This window comes from Haliotis rubra, unplaced genomic scaffold (assembly GCF_003918875.1).
Source record: "Haliotis rubra isolate DU_JTF1 unplaced genomic scaffold, ASM391887v1 Scf419, whole genome shotgun sequence".
NCBI lineage: Eukaryota > Metazoa > Mollusca > Gastropoda > Lepetellida > Haliotidae > Haliotis > Haliotis rubra.
In genome coordinates, this window is record NW_025767101.1 from 475,323 (window position 1) to 498,311 (window position 22,989).

Here is a 22,989-nt window from a genome sequence, read left to right on the forward strand (position 1 = left end):
GCATTTTGAAACCTATAATTGTACATATTTTGTTGTTTAACACCGCACTCAGCAAATATTCCAGCTATAAGCGGTTGTCTGTAACTAATTGAAGTCTGGACCAGACAATCCAGTGATCAACAACACGAGCAATTGGGATGCGATGGCATGTGTTACTCAGGTCAAGCGAGTCTGACCCCCGGTTCCCGTTAGTCGCCTCTTACGAGAAGAATGGTCTGCTGAAGACCAATTCTAACCGGGATCTACATGGGTACATAATTGTATATATAATTTATGTTAATGTGCCTGTCGACAATGACAGAAAGAGAAGTATCCATCAAAATTACCTTCCACGGTGACCCGGCCATCAGTTTCCCCGTTTCAATCAGTAGAGGGGAATTATTGTTATTTGATAATCACTCATTTTTTAACTGACCAATCAGATTCCAGTTTCATAGTATAGTATTGATTTATAGGTCTCAATATTGTTACTATTGAATTTTGAAATATCGTTGTTTACCGATTGCTATTTTATAGTAAGTGGACCTATCCTTTTTAAAGAAATAGTGCGGCGTAAAACTAAACTCACTCACTTACTCACTCACTAAAGAAATAAGTTATCCAGATTATAATTCCTATAATCGTGGTTTTATATTGTGCTTTTGTGGTTATTTGTTTTAATCTTGGGCGGTGGGGTAGCCTAGTGGTTAAAGCGTTGGCTCGTCACGCCGAAGACCCGGGTTCGATTCCCTACATGGGCACAATGTGTTAAGCCCATTTCTGGTGTCCCCCGCCGTGATATTGCTGGAATATTGCTAAAAACGGCGTAAAACCAAACTCAGTCAGTCAGTCAGTGTTTTAATCTTATTGAGGCTCCAGAAATAGACATGGTTTCAATTTCATGGAATCCTGAAGATTGTGAGTGGGAAGCGACTCTGGGGAGTTGAACACGAGGACAGCGCTCCGGTCTTCCGACATCTGTAGGCGGTCGCGCATCCAGTGCACGGAACCTATAAAATGGAGGGAATGTATATTAGACGTACCAGAATTACGTCCCTTGTTGTAGCGGCGACGGAAAAATGGATTGTTCGGTATGAAGAAAATAGGAGTTTCCACAAACAATGATCAAAACGTGCCCAGGCAAATAACACACAATTACACAAAGTATTAATCAGCATAACATGAAATACTCCTCATCATGCCCCAAATGACGAAGCAATTAAAGAAGGGCATGTCATCGAAATCAACTCTCGTGTCTGTCTCATGTATATCATTAAGTTAGAATATCTTTACAAGCATTGTATATATTGTATCCTGAAATATTTCCTCTCGATCTTTGGGTAAGTAAACCTGATCCTTGTTCGGAAGACCAAGCACAGCTTTTGGGATAAGTGAGTGAGTATGGTTTTATGCCGCCGATAGAAACACTCATAGTATCAAGGCAGCGGGTGCAGCAGAAACTGGAATCGAAGAAGGGTCTTCAGCGTGACACGATGATATCCGCCGCCCTATGTAGGAAAGTGAGTGAGTGAGTTTAGTTTTACGCCGTACTTAGCAATATATACAAACTATATGTCGGCGGTAAATATTGGAGCCTGGGACAGACAATTCAGTGATCAACATAACGAGCATCGATCTGGGAACCGATGACATGTGTCAACCAAGTCAGCGAGTCTGAACACCCGATCCCGTTAGTCGCCTCTTACGACAAGCATGGGTTGAAGATCAATTCTAACCCGGATCTTCGCGGGTCCCCTACAGAATAGATCCAGTGCCTTATTGGCTGCATGGGAGGGCAGTGTCAAGCTGTAATGCGGCTGTGGGTTTACACACAAAGTTCTGTTGTGACTTTGACTCCTGTCGTGTCACCACCTGTATGTTCAGGGTTGGGCCTGAACGGCCACCATAGTATAACTTTAACTTTCTCACAAAGGGTCGGATCCACTGTTATCAGATGACATGCCTTCCTAGTAGACCTCTGTGCTACTTGTGACACGTCCTGTTACTTATGTCATATAATATTTTTGCAAAACTCCATGGTCCTTAACAAATGTTGAACAGGATATCATTGACTTCTTTTGGACATTTTAGAAGTTAAGGTGATTTAGAATCACTTGCTTGACAACGACATTATAATTTATGTAGAAACGTCGCCTTTCACAGAATAATTTAAAGAAGTTGCACTTATATAAAATTATCATCATTCGTCAGTATACTAGTATCATTGGTTGTGGCATATTCAAGGTACTCACCCAGCGTGTACGGATTATACATGTCGCATAAACCTCAACTAGTACAGTATCCCCACTATATTGTTGGGTGGCAATACTGTAATTTCCTGACAGAAATATTTAGACGATGCAACAACACTCCGTGAATCATAGAAATACTGAAAAAAAGGTTGTGAGGGTAGTTTTTGATACCTTGAGGAAAATCACATTGTTTGATTGTATTAGAAAAGCAGACTCCTCAATCTGCTTGAAAATACCTGTAGTCAAGTCAAAAGTCAAAAGATGTATGAAAGGCCTCCGACCCATATTCATGAGAGTTACAGTGATAAAGGAATATTTTGGATATTTACATATATATTTAAGGGTATACAATTCGTTTTATAAGAAGATCTCTTTTAGCTAATGCATGCTTTATATACAAAGACAATTGAACAAGAATATTTTCATTATTAGTTTGTATTAGCGCCATCATCTGTCATCAAAGTGGAAGCGTTACAAATTTTAATTGCTGGTTCATTGATTTCTGAATTGTTTCTTGTTATTTTGCTTTTGTTTGTTTGATGTTGATTACTTCTCTATTAGGCGTGCGTGCGTGAGTCTGTGTGCACTTATTTTTTCCAGTGAATGAAATGAATGCGAAGCGCACATAAAATCTTCATTATGTCCCGCTCTTTATTCTCCGTTCGCCTCGTTAATATGTACGGTATTTATATGATCATATTTATAGATATACAGATGTGTCAGTATGGTATTAAGTTGTTACATCAGACTCAGCAGCTTTCAGAATCGATTACTTGAGCAAATTATTGAAAGTTCCTCCACTCCATAATTCACAACGGACAGATAATGTTTAACGCCAATAACCTGCATCGTAATAATTGTTCGATATTTTAACACGGGGATTCAAACGTTTCTCATAGAATGTCTTGATGCCTATGGCAGCATTGTAATGTTGACAGTGCCATATGACCATATGATGTAATTTCACTAGTCGCCAGCTCTCCTTGTCATAGTGAAGCCAATGTACATTTCAATGTGTTAGATTCGTTTTAAAACACATTTGGTGATATCTTAAGATGCACTTATGATATCATAAAACGTATTTCTACATCGCTAAACCGAACCTTTGATATCTTAAAGTGATAAGTGAAGATTGTTTTTCATCAGAAATCCGACTAAGTGATAATATTTCCTTTTATGGTATTTTATACTTTATTGTTTATTTTGCGATATCTTAAAACAGTGGTGAACAGGAATCTTTACGCCCAGTTCTCACTATAACAGCACCACTGGATGAGTGGATTAGAAGGATTGTGAGCTGATGTTTTGTTTGTTTGCTGTACAATTCCAGCTATATGGCAACGGTTGGTAAATAATCGAGTCTGGACAAGACAATCCAGTGATCCATCCGCGCAATTTGGATACGAACAATCCTGCAACCGAAACTTAGCAATGAAATGGCCGTTTCCTCCACCACATAGATTATCACAGCATAACAAACATCAGGATAAGCAGGGATGTATGTATTACCAAACATAACTCTATACATAATGGTAAATACTATGAAGAGTACATCTATATGGTACAATCAGTCCCTTGGGAAATGGAGGTAGATCATCTATCATAGCCATGTTCCTGTATTTGATCACGTGAATAGTCTGGAAGTTGTACTTGTTAATAGCTTACATCTGGCTGTCAATAGCTGTCAATCACATAAACATACGTAACATTGCATTGAATTCGAGGTTTTAAAGGAACACTAACCTCACCTCGTCATTTTCTGAATGAACACATGTGGGTTGACAAAACAGACGCGGACTAACATTGATATGGTATGTCCACCGGTAGCCCGAAAAAAATGATGATTTCACGCACTTCAAGGTGTTTGTGACGTAAGTAAAATGCAATATTGTCATGTTTGATGGTGTCATAGTACGTGATGATGTCACAGTTTATCATAGGGTTGAGTTTGAGGTATTTGAGTTATTGCCGATGTTAATAGACATACCCAGAAGCAAATACTCAACTGCTGAGCTGCAGCAACTCTCAGTAAAGTTTCTCTTCAAAATCTGTACACCATGATAAAATGACACTGAATATAAGGAAATCATTTTTAATCATCATTTCCATTTAATTTTCTATATGTACTTTCTTGTGGAATCCTAATTTACATACAAACTTCCACAATACTGGACTTCATGAACTGCCAGCGTTTATGTACAGGTATGTCACAGCACCAGAACACAAAGAAGATCCAAGATACAGTCTGCACCTGTACACTAGCTGACCCATCTTCCAGAAATAGGAAACATGTGATGCCAAATTTTGGAACAGAGAATCCACAGTTATTCGAACAATTAACTAGCATTGAAATAGAATGTTACACAAAATACAAATGTAGATCTATTGTTTTTTCATCAGAGATGTTTAACTGCTAACTACTAGTGTAAATAAGGTGCAAAGAATATATCCTATGTTCAAAGCCTTCTGTCAATACAATTATTGCTTCTTAATTAAACAATGATAATCTTTGTTTTATTAGATCTGAGACCATATCCTAGAGGACATAACACTGATTTTGATCTATTTCCTTTTCTGAGATACTTACTGGTGTCATAAAAATTATAGTAAAGTTGATTCAAAATTTGGTAAAAGTCATAACAAAGGTTTAGGAAAACAGACATGAAAATGTCCTGAAGCGTTCACCTCCTACAAAACCAGTGTGCAATTTAATAAGAAGCTCATTTTGCAAATAACCATCAACAAACCTTGAACAATTTGTCCAAATCCACCATCTTAATAAACACTAGCTTTGGCTCAGTCTTCAAATAGTAGTAACCTCCTAAAAAACTTATGGTTTATCAGAAGAACTATATCAAATATGGATTAAATATATGTTTCAATCTTTATTCCGTTACATGAAAAGTCACCTGAGATTTTTGTAAGTTATTCTGTTCCAGAACTAGATAATGCCTGACCAGGGTTTGACCAAAAACGTAGCCTTTGCTTTTTCAAATTTTCTGGATGTTGAAATAACTTTAATGAGTTATGATACTAGCAATCACTTTCAGAATTATCTTATTAGTAAATGTAGTATTTAAAAAAAGACATCTAAAAGCAGGAGCCAAGAAACTAAGTTAATACCAAGTGATTGTCCTGCCTTGATATGTATGGTGTTTGTTTGCCTAGTTCTGCCTTAAAATCTAAAAAATCTGATATGTCAATCAATTAAATAATTATTTATTATTGATTTGATTATTAATTTTATTACCCTTCCACGTTTACTAAAAAAAGCAAGATTCTGAAAACATACCTTGATATCATTTCCAGTGAATTAATCAAAATTACAGTTGTAATATTACTCCTAAAATTTACCATTATATGTGAATAATTTATGTGGTAACAAAACTTCAAATAATGTTCTCATAATTAAGATATACACTTTATTTCACTCCGTCCAATACTCCAGAAAGTCACTATTCTTCTCACATAGTTTTCGTATTCGATCAACCTGGAGGAAGGTAATTCAGTTCAAAGTCCCATGCAATTCTTTATAAAAAATCTGAAATATTTAAAGCATGGTTTTATAGGCACTCATATGAACTAATTTTGATACTTGGATATTGCATGATAGGCAACTGCTGACACTGACAATACTTCCGTTTGAATAAAAAATATTACTCCTCGAATATTTTGCTCTGTTAACAAGATACTGTAGGCCTTCAGATTGTGCTTATGAAACTTAAAACATCCTAAAATGTGTGACAAATTGAAGAATATCTAAGAGCGAAGGGGACAATATCCGCCACATTGTTCTTTCATGTAACATGTTTTGCTATTTCGGTTGACCCTAACCGAAATGAAGATTTGTTTACATTGTGTCACGGCTTTCTCGCCTGTCTCTTATGCGCTTTGAGGCGTACCAACTCAATGCCAAGTAGTGACTAAAAACGTTAAGCAAAAACAATTTTGTAGTTACAAGAATTGTCCGTGTTTATAACACTTGCAAAGTCTTAAACTGCTATTTGTTGTCATCAATTGGTAATAATTTTGCACATGTGCAAAAGTGTGCAAATTCGTGCAAATTCTCATCAGCAGGCAGACGTAGGTTTCCTGAACGATGGTGCAGACATTTAACTGATCGTCAGGCCTATCGCGTTTCTTGATCCGCCTCCATTTTTGTTGTCTTGGCCGTAATGGTTTTGTTAAGGTACACATCAAATCGCAGCAATATGTAATAAATATAGCGAGTGTAAATGGCATAATTTGAAGCACATCGCTTCGGATGCATCGTTTGACCCCGGAAATAAGTCTGACAAATCCACACAGCGCGCCTGACCTGCTGATTGGCCAAAATTGACGCATGCGCCAGTTTTGATTGACAGACTGGATCGGTCTATTGGTCCAGTTCTTGATTCCTTCTTTGTTGAGAACAATACGTGAGATGTCATCCACTGTTTATGACGTCACCTATTCAAAGTATTACGTCATACGAACAAAATGTTAACTTCAGTGATGCCCGTCGTGATGGAGATCTTTGAAACCAGCGAATACCGATATGTTAATAACAAATCCTGGAAACATTAATCCCAGCGAACTGGGATTCGAACCGACAGTGAAAGGTGACTGCTTGATCACGGGACGCAACTCTGCATAGCGAATTGCGGTGCCTTAGGTGACTGGTAACTTTCCCTTGGAATGACGTCTGAGAAAACAGAGACACACCGACTGCGAAATATATTTTCTCAACACAGGGGCGACACTGGCACAAAATGTTAGTTTTGTTAGAAGGTATACCGTACATCCATTACACTATGCCATGACGCGATAGGTTTCATCGCTATCTAAAGCTATTCTTGTTTCCTATGGCCAATCCGTCACTAACAGGAAGTGACGTCACAGCTGAGTGAAGTTATTCACTTCCTCCTTCTTTTCGGGCGTGGCATATTCTCGTGGCACAACGATGAAAGACCCATCTTGAACTGGTAACAATTAAAACAACAACATTCAACGAAAAAGATTACAGTGAAAGTTGCATGTTTAAAAATGAGCAACGTTTATTGATAAAATTACTCATGATAATTAATTTCTCATTGCTAAAAGTATTTCTAACAATTATGTATAAATAATAATAACGATGATGAAGATGATGACGACGATGATGATGATGATTTTGACTTACGCAGTGTTTTGACAGCTTCGTCCATCGTAGGTACACCTCTGTAGGGGTTGATGGTCCACTTGTAGAGGACAGGTGCCACAGCCCCTGCAAGTATGGGCCCTGCCCAGTACACCTGCAAATAGATTACATTTGGGTCGGTTAAATTTATCAAATCTACTAAACCATAAGACAGTGTTCGTATAGCATCACAACACGTCTCAAAGAAATGTGAACTTAGCATCGAAATTGTCTGATTGAAACAATGACACAATGGACAGCAAACACCTACTATATACTAACATACTGATGGGAACGAATAGGGGAACACATGAAAGCACAAGTTCTCCGTTATTCTTTTCCAGAATTTCACCCACAGAACAATACAATGCTTGTGAAGAAACCTGGAAAAGAATATAGGAACACTTGTACTTTCAGGTGTTTCCTTATTCGATTCCATGAGTATATAGAACAAGAAACTTGTTCTATACATGAAACTTGTTCTATACATGAAACTTGATCTATGCTTAAAACTTGGTCTATACATGAAGCTTGTTCTGTGCATAAAACTCGTTCTATACATGAAACATATTCTATGCAAGGAACTCGTTCTAGACATGAAACTTGTTCTTTACATGAAACCTGCTCTATGCATTAAACTTGTTCTATACATGAAACTTGTTCTATGCTTGAAACTTGTTCTGTATAAGAAACGTGTTCTATACGATTTATTTTACATTCTCCTAATTAGATATAATACTGAACATCATTTAAAACGCACCACTATAAAAGTTCAGATTATTAGTAGCACGTGTAAGGAATTGATAATTTTTTTAGTGGATAATAACAGATGGACGACTGACAAAAACAACAACACTGAAAAGACGCTCATTCATTGAAATGTTCCACAGTCAGAAAGGATCAAACACACGTGGGGTCAAATCGAAAAGTCAATATCGCGTGTGACCGCCATTTGCATTGACACATGCAGTTCAACGTCTCCTCATTGAGTCAATAAGCGTCCGAATAGAGTTCTTCTACAGTAGTGAAGCCTCAAGTTCCCGGATGTTTCACATCTGTTGTCGCCGCGAAAGACTTTGACCAATTTCGTCCCACAAGTGCTCCACGGGGGATACATCTGGCGACTGTGCTGGCCAGTGATAACCTGGATGTGTTGCTGGGCCAGATACTGCATGGAAAATCTTGTTGTGTGTGCCCGTGCGTTGTCCTGTTGAAAAGTATGGACATCTTGGTGGTGATTGATCTGATTCTGAAGAATCTGCTCACGGTAATAAAGGGCAATAACTCTCCCTTGACAGACATGAAGGCAGTCCTGTGATTGTAATTTATTCCACCCCAGACCATGACACTCCCACAACCCAAAGGTCTGTCTGAACCACACAGTCATCAGCATAACGTTCACCACGTCTACGCCAAACACGTAATCGGCCGTCAGCATTACGTAGATGAAGAAGTGACATGTCAGTGACTACCACACCATGCCATTGTTGTAACCTTTACTGAAAATGCCTGCTTGTCCATTGTATACGCTCATGACGGTCAGTCAGAATAGGTCCAACCCGTAAGGACGTCGAGCATGGAGCCCTGTAGCGTGTAGACGGCGTCGCATGGAGTCAGCGCTGATGACCTCCACGTCAACCTTGAACTAGTGCAGCAGTCCTGGCAGTCGGCAGTGTTCAATCACTGATGTGGACAAGGTCAATATGGCGATCCTGATTGAGCGTCGTAACACGTTGTTGCTAAGGTCATTGAAGGTCACGGGTGCTGCCTGTCTACTGATGTCGTCTATGAAGCCTAACGATGGTGGAGTGGCCAAGTCCAAGTTGTCGAGCAATATCCCTGCTGCTGGTGCCAACCTGAATAATGCCTAGTGCACGTTCCCTTTCGTGAGGTGTTAACCTCGGCATCTCTGTCCTCGTTTCACAATAGTTAGTGAAGCAATGAGAATCGGTTCTCATACACCTGTTTTTAATGTCACAGTCAGTATGATTTCAGAATGAAATTCGCGTTTTTTTCATGGCGTGGCTTCATGTTGATGCATTTTGGAATTAAGAGTCATACTGTGGACAGGAATTTGTTTCTAAAGCATTTTTTCAACTGGACATGCCCTTCGACTTCATGTTAGTTATATTCATTGATCATTGTCATGCTGAAATCCATCTTGATGAAAATATGGACAATTTTAGACTGGTGCGTTTTCAGTGATGTTCAGTATATATAAGGTGCTGTAGTATGGAATGTGCTGTGGGCTGTGATATGGTCTGGGTTGGATACGTGATACAGCATGTGTTGAAGTGTGTGTTGTACATATTGTGTGGATTGTGCTGTGGATTGCCCTGTAGTATGTGCTGTAGTGTGTGCGGTAGTGTGTATTGTATTGTCTGTTATAGTAGTATTTATATCTTAGTAGTTCTATTTTCTTGCAGAATGTGTTGAGGTGTGTGTTTGTTGTAGTCTGTGTTAACTATGTGATTCACATCTGTTGTACTCTGTGTTGTGATCTGTGTTGTACTCTGTGTTGTACTCTGTCTTGTATGTACTGATGTTGTGGCGACTATACCCAGTGATCCTTCCAGAAGTTGGCGGCGACTGCTGGCCCCAGAGACCAGGCGGGGTTCATGCTGGCTCCCGTGTAGGAGATCTGGGGGCAGATTATACCGTACAGTTAGAGGCACCATACCAGCATCCTGTACTATTCATACACATAATGTCATCTACAGTATCATACACTTAACGACATGTCACCTACAGTATCATACACTTAATGTCAGCTACAGTATCATACACTTAACGACATGTCACCTACAGTATCATACACCAACGACATGTCACCTACAGTATCATACACTTAATGTCAGCTACAGTATCTTACACCTTACGACATGACAACTACAGTATCATACACTTAACGACATGTCAGCTACAGTATCATACACTTAACGACATGTCACCTACAGTATCATACACCAACGACATGACAGCTACATTATCATACACTTAATGTCAGCTACAGTATCTTACACCTTACGACATGACAACTACAGTATCATACACTTAACGACATGTCAGCTACAGTATCATACACTTAACGACATGTCAGCTACAGCATCATACACTTAACGACATGTCAGCTACAATATCATACACTTAACGACATGTCACATACAGTATCTTACACTTAACGACATGTCAGCTACAGTATCATACACTTAACGACATGTCACCTACAGTATCATTCACTCAATATGTCACCTACAGTATCATACACTTAACGACATGTCACCTACAGTATCATACACTCAATATGTCACCTACAGTATCATACACTTAACGACATGTCACCTACAGTATCATGTACTTAACGACATGTCACCTACAGTATCATACACATAACGACATGTCACCTACAGTATCATACACTTAACGACATGTCAGCTACAGTTGAACGTTGTTCATTACTTCAATCACTGGTTTTTGGTAGTTCCCTAACGTTGCACTATAATATGCAGTATTCCAGCTATGTGACGGCGGTCTGCCCGTGTCTGGACCAGACAATGCTGTGCCTGTCTAGACATTACCTGCTGTGATTTACGATAATGTAAGTTGATTAGCGTTTACCATATGTGCGTGTATCAAGTCTCAGTCCACTCAACTTACTTAGCCTACTTATGTATCTCGTGAAGGGAACCCAGTCTTCGAGGCAGGATTAGTACAGTGATACTATATCTTATATCGTACTTCATGAAATACCACAGCACGTGTCTGTTACAGTGTTTTACCCGCGTCAGGTTTGCCAGTCAAAGCAAATGCTAAGTGATGTCTATAAGTTTTAGAATTCTAGAAGCAAAACGGCACAGAGGTTAAGGAATAATTCTGTGACTTCTAGCTCTAAGTGCAGTCATCTTTCATGACGTCATGCTTGCGTCTCCCCTTCTCCGAACAAGACAGGGCGATTATTCCTTGGTGTAAGATATAACTTACGGAAAAAAACATCACTGATACTAGATCACAGGACAAGTCAATATCAGATTACATCTAACAAACAAAGAAGCGGAATTAATCGCGTTTTAGTCAAGAACAATGGTCGTGTCTGATTTTGTCATTTTGCCGGATTTCTAACATGTGTCTTTTGATCTTGGTTGGTTGGTTGTTGGTTAACGATGCACTCAGCAGTATTCCGGTTATATGGCGGCGGTTTGTAAAACATCGAGTCTGGACGAGACAATCCAGTGATCAACAGCATGAGCATCGATCTACGCAACTGGAGTACGATGACATGTGTCAACCAAGTCAGCGAGTCTGACCACCCGATCCCGTTAGTCGCCTCTTACGACAATCATGGGTCAAAGTAGATTTATGTATATCTTCGGTTGATCTAAAGATTGAGGTTACTCTCATTGAAATATGTCTATACAGACAAAACTTTGCTCAGAGCATATCTGTCAGTGGTATAACTGTAGTAATGGAAATACCTTACCAGAATTTTAACGGCCACTGTTTATCTTAAATTATTATATAATCCATCAGTCTGTTCTAAATATCTATTATGTCACACAATGATGCATATATCATATTTGGGATTATACGTCGAAGATACGTTTAGAAGGTTGAGCCCCATCCAAGATGCGTATACAAAGTGTACCTTTAAAGAACACTGAACTCGAGAGGGGTTGTGGGTTAAGGTGTTCAATATCAAAGGTCCGAATTTTATTCCCTTTAAAGGCAAATGTGTGAAATCTTTTTTCTGCTCCCCTCCCCTCCCCCCCAAAAAATCTGTGTAAAATGGCGAGGAGTGAAAGCAAACATTCACGCATATTTCTATATATTTCATATTGATCCCGTGAAATAAATATAAAAATGTTTACAACAAATCGCACAAATGAAATGTATGTGGTGGAGTTGTGGTCTGTACATAGAGATTATGTTTTATCACCCAGCTGTTTTACTTTAACATGTTTAAATAATGTCATTTGTATATTTCAGGAAAAACAGTAACTAATACCTATATACTGGATTAATTTCAGATGTATCAGTCATCTTTATTGATTAATAAATAATCAAATCTCTCATTTCAGGCGGCATAAGATATTTAAGCAGTTGTAAATAAAGTAATATTATTAAAGCTATTTTCTTCTGCCTTACCCCCGAGAAGTGCAGCATGCCGACAGTGAGGCCTATTGCCAGGGAGTGACTCCCCATGTTAGGTTTATTAGGGTCAATAGTGGCGTGGATGGTCATGATGAGGGTGAAGGCCAGGAGAAACTCCACCACTGCCCCCTGGAACGGAGTGATCCCGAAGCCTGTGTTGACATACGCAGCGCCCAGGTAGCCTTGGAATTGCTCAGGTGTGACTCTGGAGTGGGAAAGTGAGTTTAGTTTTACGCCGCAAAAGTCCAGCTATATGGCGGCGGTCTGAAAATAATCAGGCTGGACCACACAATCAAGTGATCAAAAGCATGCGCATCGATCTACGCAATTGGGATGTGTGTCAGCCAAGACCACTCGATCCCGTTAGTCGGCTCTTACGACAAGCATGGGTTGCTGAAGATCAATTCTAACCCGGACCTCCACGGATGTGTGACTCTGGAAATAAGGTACTATCTATTTTATGTACACACAATGAAGGAGACTCTGGGTATGTCCTCCAGACACTGTATTGTAATAACGTGTAATAGAAAGTCCCAGAAAGAAGAACTCGTTTTGGAGGGCACAAAATGAAGGTAATTTCCTTATTTTCTCCAAGTGGGAACTACGAATTGGAAAATAACTGTAACTCGCCAATAGTCTATTAAATGCTGGTACACGGCAATGAATACCCTGTACCTAACAATACCTGATGTTTGTTGTTTCTATACCCATCACTGGAAAAGTTGCGTCAGAAAAAATAAATGTTGTTACAGGGGTTCAATTTTTTTTTATAAAAAGCCACTTGCCACAGGGCAAGTGACTTTAAGAAAGTAACTTGTCCTGACTAATTTTCCACTTGCCCTGATTTTATGACATAATTATGATGATGTAATTACGAAAGAAGAAATCAACATGGTATTTATTTGATGTTAATGTTTACTGGACTATTTATTGAAAAGTGATAAATAGCAAAGAAAGATAACTCTTTATTATCATTGCGAAATTTAATAGCTACATTTTGAGCAGATATGAAATTAAATCAAAGTTTATTTGCAGTTTGAAAACATAAGTGGAAATTATCTAGTAGCCCACTGACAAGTAAGATACCATTATTTGATGGCCCGAAATGAAAACTGACTTGTCCCGGGCGTCGGGCGATGGGATTTGTGAACCCCTGATTGTTACGTGTACATGTTGACACCATTGACGGATTGGGATCACAACGGTAACAAGGAACAGCGCAAACACGTCGTTGTTGATTGAAAAAATATTATTAATTTCCAATTCATCGTTCTCATTAGGAGACAAACACACTATTGTATTATAGTACGACTACACAAATGTGTTCGGATAAAGCGCGTTCACACGATACGACTTGTAACAACTTGGCACAACACACTTGTCGTAACGATTTTGAATCACATACAACTAGTTACATCTGAGTTGTAATTCATAGCCCTATTGTGTTACATAATTCCTACTACAAGTCGCAGGCTCTCGGCCAATCAAAGACCCGCGGCCACCCTAGAGTGGCGTCCCTTTGTGCTGCCATCTAACTAGGTCCTTGGAATTGCTCAGGTGTGACTGGAATTACATAGGTATCAAGACGAAACCCAGAGAAGAAATTATACATACGCCTTCAGAATGTATGCGCCGACGATGCTTCCGCCGCACTGAGCAACGATGTACAGCAGTCCCCGGATGAGGGAGATATTCTGGGCCACAACGAAGCTGACGGTGATGGCGGGGTTGACGTGGCCTCCTGACACGTGACCAATCATCTGTATCAACGCCATGATGGCGAGGCCAAAGGTCATAGAAATCTGAAAGACGGTGGGCATAAAGGCAATTTAATCTTTAAGTATACTACAAACAAAAAGTTTGGGAACACCCTAAAATTTGATAGTCATATATAAACTTAAGCGTGGTGAGGTCATTTATACTCTAGGATCAATGCAACTTTTTGTGTGCTTAATGGGCACTTTAAACGACATGTTGGAACACGAAGTGAAGCAACTGATACAATATTCGTTGAGTTTGAGTGAAATGAAATATTGTCAAAAACAGCGACAACCAAGGGTGCTGAAACACACCAGCACCATGCTTGATTCGAACACCCAAACAAACCAACCTAGTGCATGTGGAAGACAGACTGCCCATGCAGCCTGTGGCAACGTTTCCTTTACAAGAAGCTACTGACAGTATTGAAGCCTCACGACGTCTTCACCATGTCACAGCCCAGACCGTTAAGCGCCCACGACAGAAGCAGGGCCATTGCTTGGTTACAGGACGGTGAATCCATAAGAGGTGTTGCTCGCTGTCGTCAGGTGTTTTCCTCTGTCATTCACAGACTGAGGGACAGGTTCCAGGTAGAGTACAGGACAGACTTCGCTCTGGAAGACCCAGAAAAACATCAAGATCAGATGACAGCTATGTTGTGCTCCAAACCCTTCGGAACCGATTCACAACTGCCAGTCCCCAGTTGCCACAAGCTGCATAGGAAATCTGTCTTCCACATGCACGAGGCTGTCGTGTTTGGGTTTTTCAATCAAACATGACGCTGGTGTGTTTCAGCACCCTTGTTTTTCGCTGTTTCTGACAATGTTTCATTTAACTCAACTCAAAGAATATTGAATCAGTTGCTTCACTGCATGTTCCAACATGTCGTTTAAAGTGCACATTAAGCACACAAAAAGTTGCATTGACCTTAGAGTATAAATGACCTCACCACGTTTAAGTTTATACATGACTATCAAAGTTTAGGGTGTTCCCATACTTTTTGTTTGTAGCATACTATCGATATCCTAGGACAAATGTTCAAGGACATTTAATGTATGGACAACAACGTCACTATAATGATGATCACATTGACAGTGTGAAACCGGTGTGAAATTAGATTTGTACCAAGGATCTATAGACTTTTGCGTTGAAAAGTGAAATGCTGGCCGAAAGTCTAACTAAGCCGTTGTTTGCACGTTCATACATGTCTTGGTCCACGTGCTGGTATAGGATAGTCAGGCCTTGACATGCAATTCTTATTGCATTCCATGTCTTTGACTGGAATTACATAGGTATCAAGACGAAACCCAGTGTCAAGACGAAACCCAGTATAGCTCCACTGATGACTCCGTAAGAAACACCACAGTACGACGTATCACTGAGCAACGCGAGAACACGTGTGTGTAATTAACATGAGTAGATTGTTGTGTCATGATATTTATCCCATTCGCTAATACTATTGATAGCGATATGAAAACCAACAGCTTCAAGATACTACAATCGATAATTGTGTAACCAAATTGCGCGTCCCAACTGAATTTATGTTTTTAAATTCAATCAGAATTGTGATAAAACCAGGCAGAGGAAACAAGTACATGAAAGCGACACACCCACTTACATGATCACTACGCCAATAAACAAGCATGTTTGCATGAGCTAGCATCATAACAGTGTTCAGTGTAAATAAGTTTGCTAGTGGAAGCGGCAATAAACTAAACTGACGTACAAAAGAAACTACCCACCTGTTTGGGGGGATTATTTTTTTTTAAATAACGTAAATATTTGGAAACGTGTTTTGATTGTAACTTACAAGTCACAGACACTGTGTACGTGCTGCCAAAATGAAACACCACTGAATCAATTTGGGCTTTTCTACCAACTTAATCTGTGCAACTTCACACCAAACTAAGTCTCTAATCAACCTTACAAATGGCCTTTAAATGTGTTTCTGTCTTGAGGACTGTGAATTGCTGGTTGTAGGATCTATTTACCAATGTTTTCATGTACAGTCAGCGATGCAGAGACGAAAGAACAGCTCATCGACAATACTATATATTCATAGCAAAATGACCGCAAACACAAGAACTCAACAACCCAACACGTTATGCGATGACATATAGAAATGAATGTCGCAGACAATGACCAATAGCAATTATAACACTATATGTTCATGTATTACATGTAGGGGTAACAAACACAGCGAATACATTGGGGAATGTTACACACATTAAACAAATACATCAATACATCAACAAAAGGAAATGCGTTTCGCAATATTTAACGACGCTAGTGACATTTAGCTGTTTGGATCCATGATGTAATTATCTTACTGCACTAACGGTAGTGAACGATATTGCAACATATATACATGGGACTGGCTTCCGGCTGTACAAACAGTACAATCATAGTAAAAACACCACCTTGTAAGAAAAAAAGTTGCATTTTGTTTTGAAAGGTGACGTTTCTTTTGCGGTTCAGTGTAGTTAAATGTTGTTATATGATTAGATTTTGTTAGTTAGCCCCTGTCTATCTCGTTATTTACCATGAAAAGGCAAAGTTATTAATATCGTGTTCCTTTATTCCTAAGACAACCCGACGCGAACTTTGTTCATTCCATTCCACTCTTCATGCAGGGCAGCACAAAAGTTTCCTTCCGTTATGTTGCAGAGACGTCGAGGAAGTCCAAAGCAAACCCTGATTAATCCGAAAATACAACGTTCGCCTTACGATTGGTCCAGCTCTGCCGCTCTTGTCATGAACGACGCCTAGTAGTAATGTGACGGTCCGTCCAATCGTTGGTTAGATAACATGTTGACCTCGGACAGGCAGGGTCCATCTATGTAGCCGATTAAAAATCGGTTTTGTGCGCCAGTTGTCGCCCTTGGTCGACCTGACCGACGTCTGTCATCAACGTTATTTGTCTCTCGATAACGTGATTTTCGTAAATCTTCTGTCTGTCTGTCTGTGATACGTTAGGAGCCCGTACCACAATGCCCAGTCATGTTCCAAATTGCCATATTTCAGCTGCACGTTCCGGACGTAACAGGCGCTGCATGATAACAAAACCCCGTTTAACTGAGCTTAAAGAAATATCAGCAAAAGTTTTAGTCTGTTCTTTCATCACTGAAATTTACAGCATTAAATGGTTCTGTCTCCCGACCACATCATGATAAATGCTTGCACGAAAGTGGCGAGTTTACTCGAAATTCATAATATGTTGTGAATGGAATCATCGTTTTCCAGGCGCGTAGCAAGCCAATTGTTTCGTGTAAGCCCGATAGGTTGCAAAGCTTCATATTTAGATAGTATTTGAGGTATTTTTGGCAAGTTTTAGAAACAAAATAATTTTTAAGCAAAACATCATGTGTAACCACGGGCTTTTTTTAATAATGCTAGCTACACCCCTGTTTTTAAATCTATATACAATCATACAATTTGGTTCCCTAATAATACCATCCCAAAATGCAACACCCCATTCTGTTTAATAGTATACATAGAAACTAGGGGTTACACTGTTACAGGGAATTATATTATGAAAATCTACTTCACAAATGAGTCCAGGGGGCTATAGTATTAGCCTATTGATACAAATGGGTGCAACTATTATATTTTAATACGAACAGTGTCACTCCTATACTTTAACATAGTGCACATGTTATATTTTAATACGGACAGTGTAGCTCCTACATTTTAACATAGTGCAACTATTATATTTTAATATGAACAGTGTAGCTCCTACACTTTAACATAGTGCAACTTTTATATTTTAATACGAACAGTGTAGCTCCTACACTTAAAACATAGTGCACATGTTATATTTTAATACGGACAGTGTAGCTCCTACACTTTAACATAGTGCAACTATTATATCTTAATACGAACAGTGTAGCTCCTACACTTAAACATAGTGCAACTATTATATTTTAATACGGACAGTGTAACTATTACACTTTAACATAGTGCGACTATTATATTTTAATACGGACAGTGTAGCTCCTACACTTTAACATAGTGCAACTATTATATTTTGATACGAACAATGTAACTTAAACACAGGTAGTGTAACGTTTACTTTAACATAGTATAACGCCCTACAGACGTTTTTTACCAGAGACTCCAACACTGTAACATAGAATAACACCACGCACTTTAACATAGTATAACACCACGCACTTTAACACAATCAGTGTAACAATTTAGCATAGTATACCACAGATCGTGTAACCCTTACACTTTTACATAGCGAGCGTAAGTCCTACACTTTACCATAGACAACAAAGCACTAGCCCTAGGATCTGTTTGCCTGTGATTCAGGTCTCTGAGTCAGTACAAACGTTTAGGTCCACGGTAAATGGCTCACTTTCTGATCATTTGTCGCAATAATCCAGCAAAATGCAGGAGATTAACTGTCGTCCTACACCAGTGAAATGCCTATCAATGCTCACTATACAGACACATTGAGACATCTGGCGTCAAGAGTTCGGGAGAAGCCGTTGAATATGCAAATGTGAGCAGGTATTATATCAACATCAATATACAGCAACTCCTGACATGTATGTTTGTATACACCATTCACTATACGGTGAGGGCACACTAGTCATACATACGTTGACAAAACCATTTCTTAACAGTATGACTGCTAGTTCCCAAGTCTACAGAGATGCATAGAAATGACATAGTTGAAAAATGAAAAATCGGGAGTACGATGAGAATGTGTTTCAAATAGTGAAACTCTTATACTTGAATATGGAAAGTGAAACTCCCACAATTTAAAATGTCATAGGTTGTATACTTTAACATAAACGGTGTAACTTCTACACCTTAATGCAGTGTAACGCATACGCTTTAACGTAGTGTACGTTTCTATTCATCAACACAGTGCAACTTATATTTTTACATATTGTAACGTTTAGAAATTGACAGAGTATTGCTTCTATACTTTAATACAGACGGCGTAACTCCTACACTTTAACATAGTGTAACTATTATATATATACTTTAACACAGGCAGTATAACTTATACTTTAACACAGACAGTGTAACTCCTACACCTTAACACAGTGTAACTATTATACATATACTTTAGCACAGACAGTGTAACTCCTACACTTTAACATAGTGTAACTATTATATATATATACTTTAACACAGGCAGTATAACTCCTAGACCTTAACACAGTGTAACTATTATATATACTTTAACACAGACTGTGTAACTCCTACATATCTACATACAGAGAGTATAAGTCCTAAACTTTAAGAGACAAGGAAACTTGTGCACTAGGATCTATCGGAAGTTCGATGAGAATGTGTGTGTTTCGTGTGTTGTGTGTTCAGATGAAGGAACTGACTGATCGACCCAAGCCGGGGAAAGCTGTAATAGTCCAGATGTATGCCGGTGTTAGAGTGCAAGTCCAGTGAGATACCATGCTGCAGTTCAACATGGATACGCCCTCCTATAGTGTATTGTGACTCCGAGTCATTATAACATGTCACAAAAGGTACCATCTTTAACTTCTTTTGGTGCGATGCGTCCGGGACCGAACCACACACCTTCCACAATTAGGGCAGACACTCCATCCACAAGACCCACGTGGGTAAACTGTATGATGCCCATTTCTGATTTCACCGCTGTGATATTGCTGGAATATTGCCCAAGTCACTCACTCAACTCGTTATCGACAAGAACATGGAGGCAGGCTATCATGTCAAATAGTGCTGTGAAATATGTAGCGTTGGACCTCGTAGTCTCCACGGTTAGAATAGGTCCGAAGCAACGTTCGTGCTTGAGGGGACTTAATGAGTCGTTGCTTATGATATTATTCACTGGTTTCTCTGATTCAGATTAGATTTGTTATTGTTACAATAAGTAAATGGCCCTTAGATTAAATCACGCAAATAAGCCAGAAACATGTTTTAAGCTGTTACAGCTGTTGTGTTGTTGTTGTTTACAACAACACAACATCTTTTGCACGGTTGGTAAGTCATGAGAGGAACAAGTTATATGCATGCACATGATATCTCGCTTTCAAATCTGTAGAATAAACATGTGCTTAGTGAAGGGCTAGCTAAGAGGTTAACCCTGAAGTGAACCAGGTTTGATTCTCCTGAGGGGAATATTTGCTAAATCGAAATGAAACAGAATTCACTTTTTGTTGTTTGCCGATATACACTACAAGCCAAAAGAAACGTTACCCTCCTACCTTTATAAATAACTGAGAAACTATGAAAGATATGTTCGAAGGTATTAGTTTACAAGAAAGCTGAACAACACAGCTTTATGCAAATTACGAAATAGATGTCTCAAATGCATTCATATTTAGGTGAAATGCATCTTTTTCAGAAGAGTTACATTGTCCTATTTTCGTCCATGCCGAAATAAATCAATAACAGTGATTTAGACGTTCAAAAGAAAGGTTGAAATAAATTCTGCTTGGAGACGAAGATAAACAATTTAAAGTCACCATTCTTCAAATATTAAAACAAGAAACAACTGTTGTAGAGTGTGTAAAATCGTAAAAACATCATTCCTATGATTTCAGTCTTATAAAACATTTTCTGCTGATTTGCATTAGTGAAAACAAGTAAAACGTGTCTTTGATATTGTGAAAAAATGTTAAGGAACATCTAAAATTATCTTTGTTAACATTTTTGCTTGCAAAATAACATTTTTCCATTTTCTGTTTTCACATAGCAATATCAATCTAATCTGATTCTATAGGGTATGAAGAGAGTCTAGAATACATGATATGATACACAAGTACGAGAAATATGCCACGATTAACAGCTGAAGGGAGAGAAATAGCCATTGGGATGGTACAGATGGGGTCGACGTACAACGCTGTTGCCAACGCCCTCGGATACCACCGTATCACGGGTATAAGACTTATTTAGGGCTTCCGACAGACTGTGGTCACCGTAGACAGACCAAGAAGTGGACGTCTACGCATCACAACGCCAGCTGAAGATAGGTACCTCCATCATTAAGGAAGGAGGGTAACGTTTCTTATGGCGTTTAGTGTATATTGGACACGTACCGCGGCCTTTGCTTTTATCGGAAACTTCATACGATTATACAAAGGATTTAAACCTTCTGTTTTATGATATGATAAGTTCCATTGACTTTCTGAGAAGAGATTTAAAATAGTTCAAATATATAAACTGAAACAAAACATTATGTTCCTTAGACAATAAGATGTCTGGATATTTCCTTTCTAATAAGTACAGTAGTTTGAAACGTGCATGGAAACCGAGATGAAACGCGTCGTACTTTTTCACCCCAATATTCACACGGGTGAGATTTTTTTGTGAACAGCTAAAGGTATTCAGTCCTCAATAACATGTTATTATAATTTTTTACCAATACATTGATATGGAAGGGGATGGGATGGTGTGTGTGTGTGTCTCTCTCTGTGTGTGTGTGTATGTGTCTCTCTCTCTGTGTGTGTGTATGTGTCTCTCTCTCTCTCTTCTCTCTGGTGGTCTCTGGTGTGTGTGTGTGTGTGTGTGTTTTTAGAATAGGGGAGGGGAGTGAGGAGATGGGAGGGGCGGGAAGGAATTGTTACTTCAGCTGTTTGGGATTCCCTGGGAATTCCAGGTTTGAATTGGTCCCGATGTGACTTCAGTGATAGGGTGGTCAGGCACATTTAGCGTGGGTTGTTGTGTGTCCCCGTTGCCCCGCAGTGTGGCACGATGTTCATAGCTAGGATCACCATTTTGTCAACCCCAGACTGAGTGCGGCGTTGAACAACAATCCTTCTGATATTTAACAAGTACACTCTTAAAACGAAAGTAGGGGAAGCTGAACTTTCAATTTGGATAGGAAATATAAACGTTAACAAACTTTTCAAAGACATACCTATTATGAACGCACCACCATTTCTTTTTATCACCACCCCTAAACACAACGCAGGGGATGCACGTGCACAACGCCGTAACCCCATACACGTGCATGGAGCGTCATTCTTGATTTTGACGGTTTTTAAGAAACGGTGCACATGCAAATTTCACGTCATACACCAATCATCTTTCAAGAGCGATCACTGCACAAACAACTATGGTCATAGGGGAGTGCAAGTGGTGATGCACTCTCAAAACATTCATTATTATCATATCAACATTGATTGATCCGATATATATCTCCCAATTCTTTCAGTCGCAAATTAAAAATGAAGTTCCCCTACTTTTTTTTTAGAGTTTATATCCGTGTAATGGCTTCTGTGAGGAACAAATCTAACCATAGCCATATGTGTTTGGCGGTTAATAACGGTACATGTCTTACCGTTATTTTGTTGCCATCAAAGAGCACAGACGCAGATCCAACAAACGTCAGCAACAGCGTGCCCAGGAACTCGGCATAAACTGCCCTCCAGAAACAGGGAGTTTTCACTTCTTTGACATCAAACGTTTTAGCCTTGACACTGGTGCCTAATCTGGTTGAATGGAGTTTGTTTGCAACATGAATGTAATATCCTTCCATTGTCCCTTCTTTAGCTGAAGTTCTATATGTTAGCTTGTTTCACAACCGAGATGACATCTATTCAAGGCTGAAGCACAGCAACGATTTGGACAAACGTTGATTGGCCAGCGACGTATGTCACGTGACCGCTGTGATGATTACAAACTTTCGGTGAAAACTATTTATAAAAAATATAACACATCCTTCTCGGATTTTGCGATGGTTCTTTTTTGTCA

General features: G+C 39.2%; 1 protein-coding gene across 1 annotated transcript; it reads right to left on the reverse strand.

The window, feature by feature from the left end:
• Positions 1–6,614: 6,614 nt before the first annotated feature.
• Positions 6,615–22,774, reverse strand: LOC124288497 (aquaporin AQPAe.a-like). The gene is made up of 6 exons (XM_046725019.1): positions 22,577–22,774; positions 14,152–14,339; positions 12,532–12,742; positions 9,950–10,030; positions 7,393–7,504; positions 6,615–7,192 (listed from the first exon to the last, which is right to left on the reverse strand). The coding sequence occupies exons 1-6, from the start codon at positions 22,772–22,774 to the stop codon at positions 7,107–7,109; spliced, it is 876 nt and encodes a 291-aa protein (XP_046580975.1). The 3' UTR covers positions 6,615–7,106.
• Between the last annotated feature and the right edge of the window lie 215 nt (positions 22,775–22,989).

What these genes read in the sequence shown, in the direction of transcription:
- LOC124288497 (XM_046725019.1), bottom strand. Translation starts at nt 22,774, where the DNA reads ATGGAAGGATATTACATTCATGTTGCAAACAAACTCCATTCAACCAGA. An exon ending in GCATGCTGCACTTCTCGGGG is followed by an intron (nt 10,031 to 12,531) that starts GTAAGGCAGAAG and finishes ATCTGCCCCCAG; the next exon opens with ATCTCCTACACGGGAGCCAG. An exon ending in CGAAGCTGTCAAAACACTGC is followed by an intron (nt 7,193 to 7,392) that starts GTAAGTCAAAAT and finishes AATTGTTACCAG; the next exon opens with TTCAAGATGGGTCTTTCATC.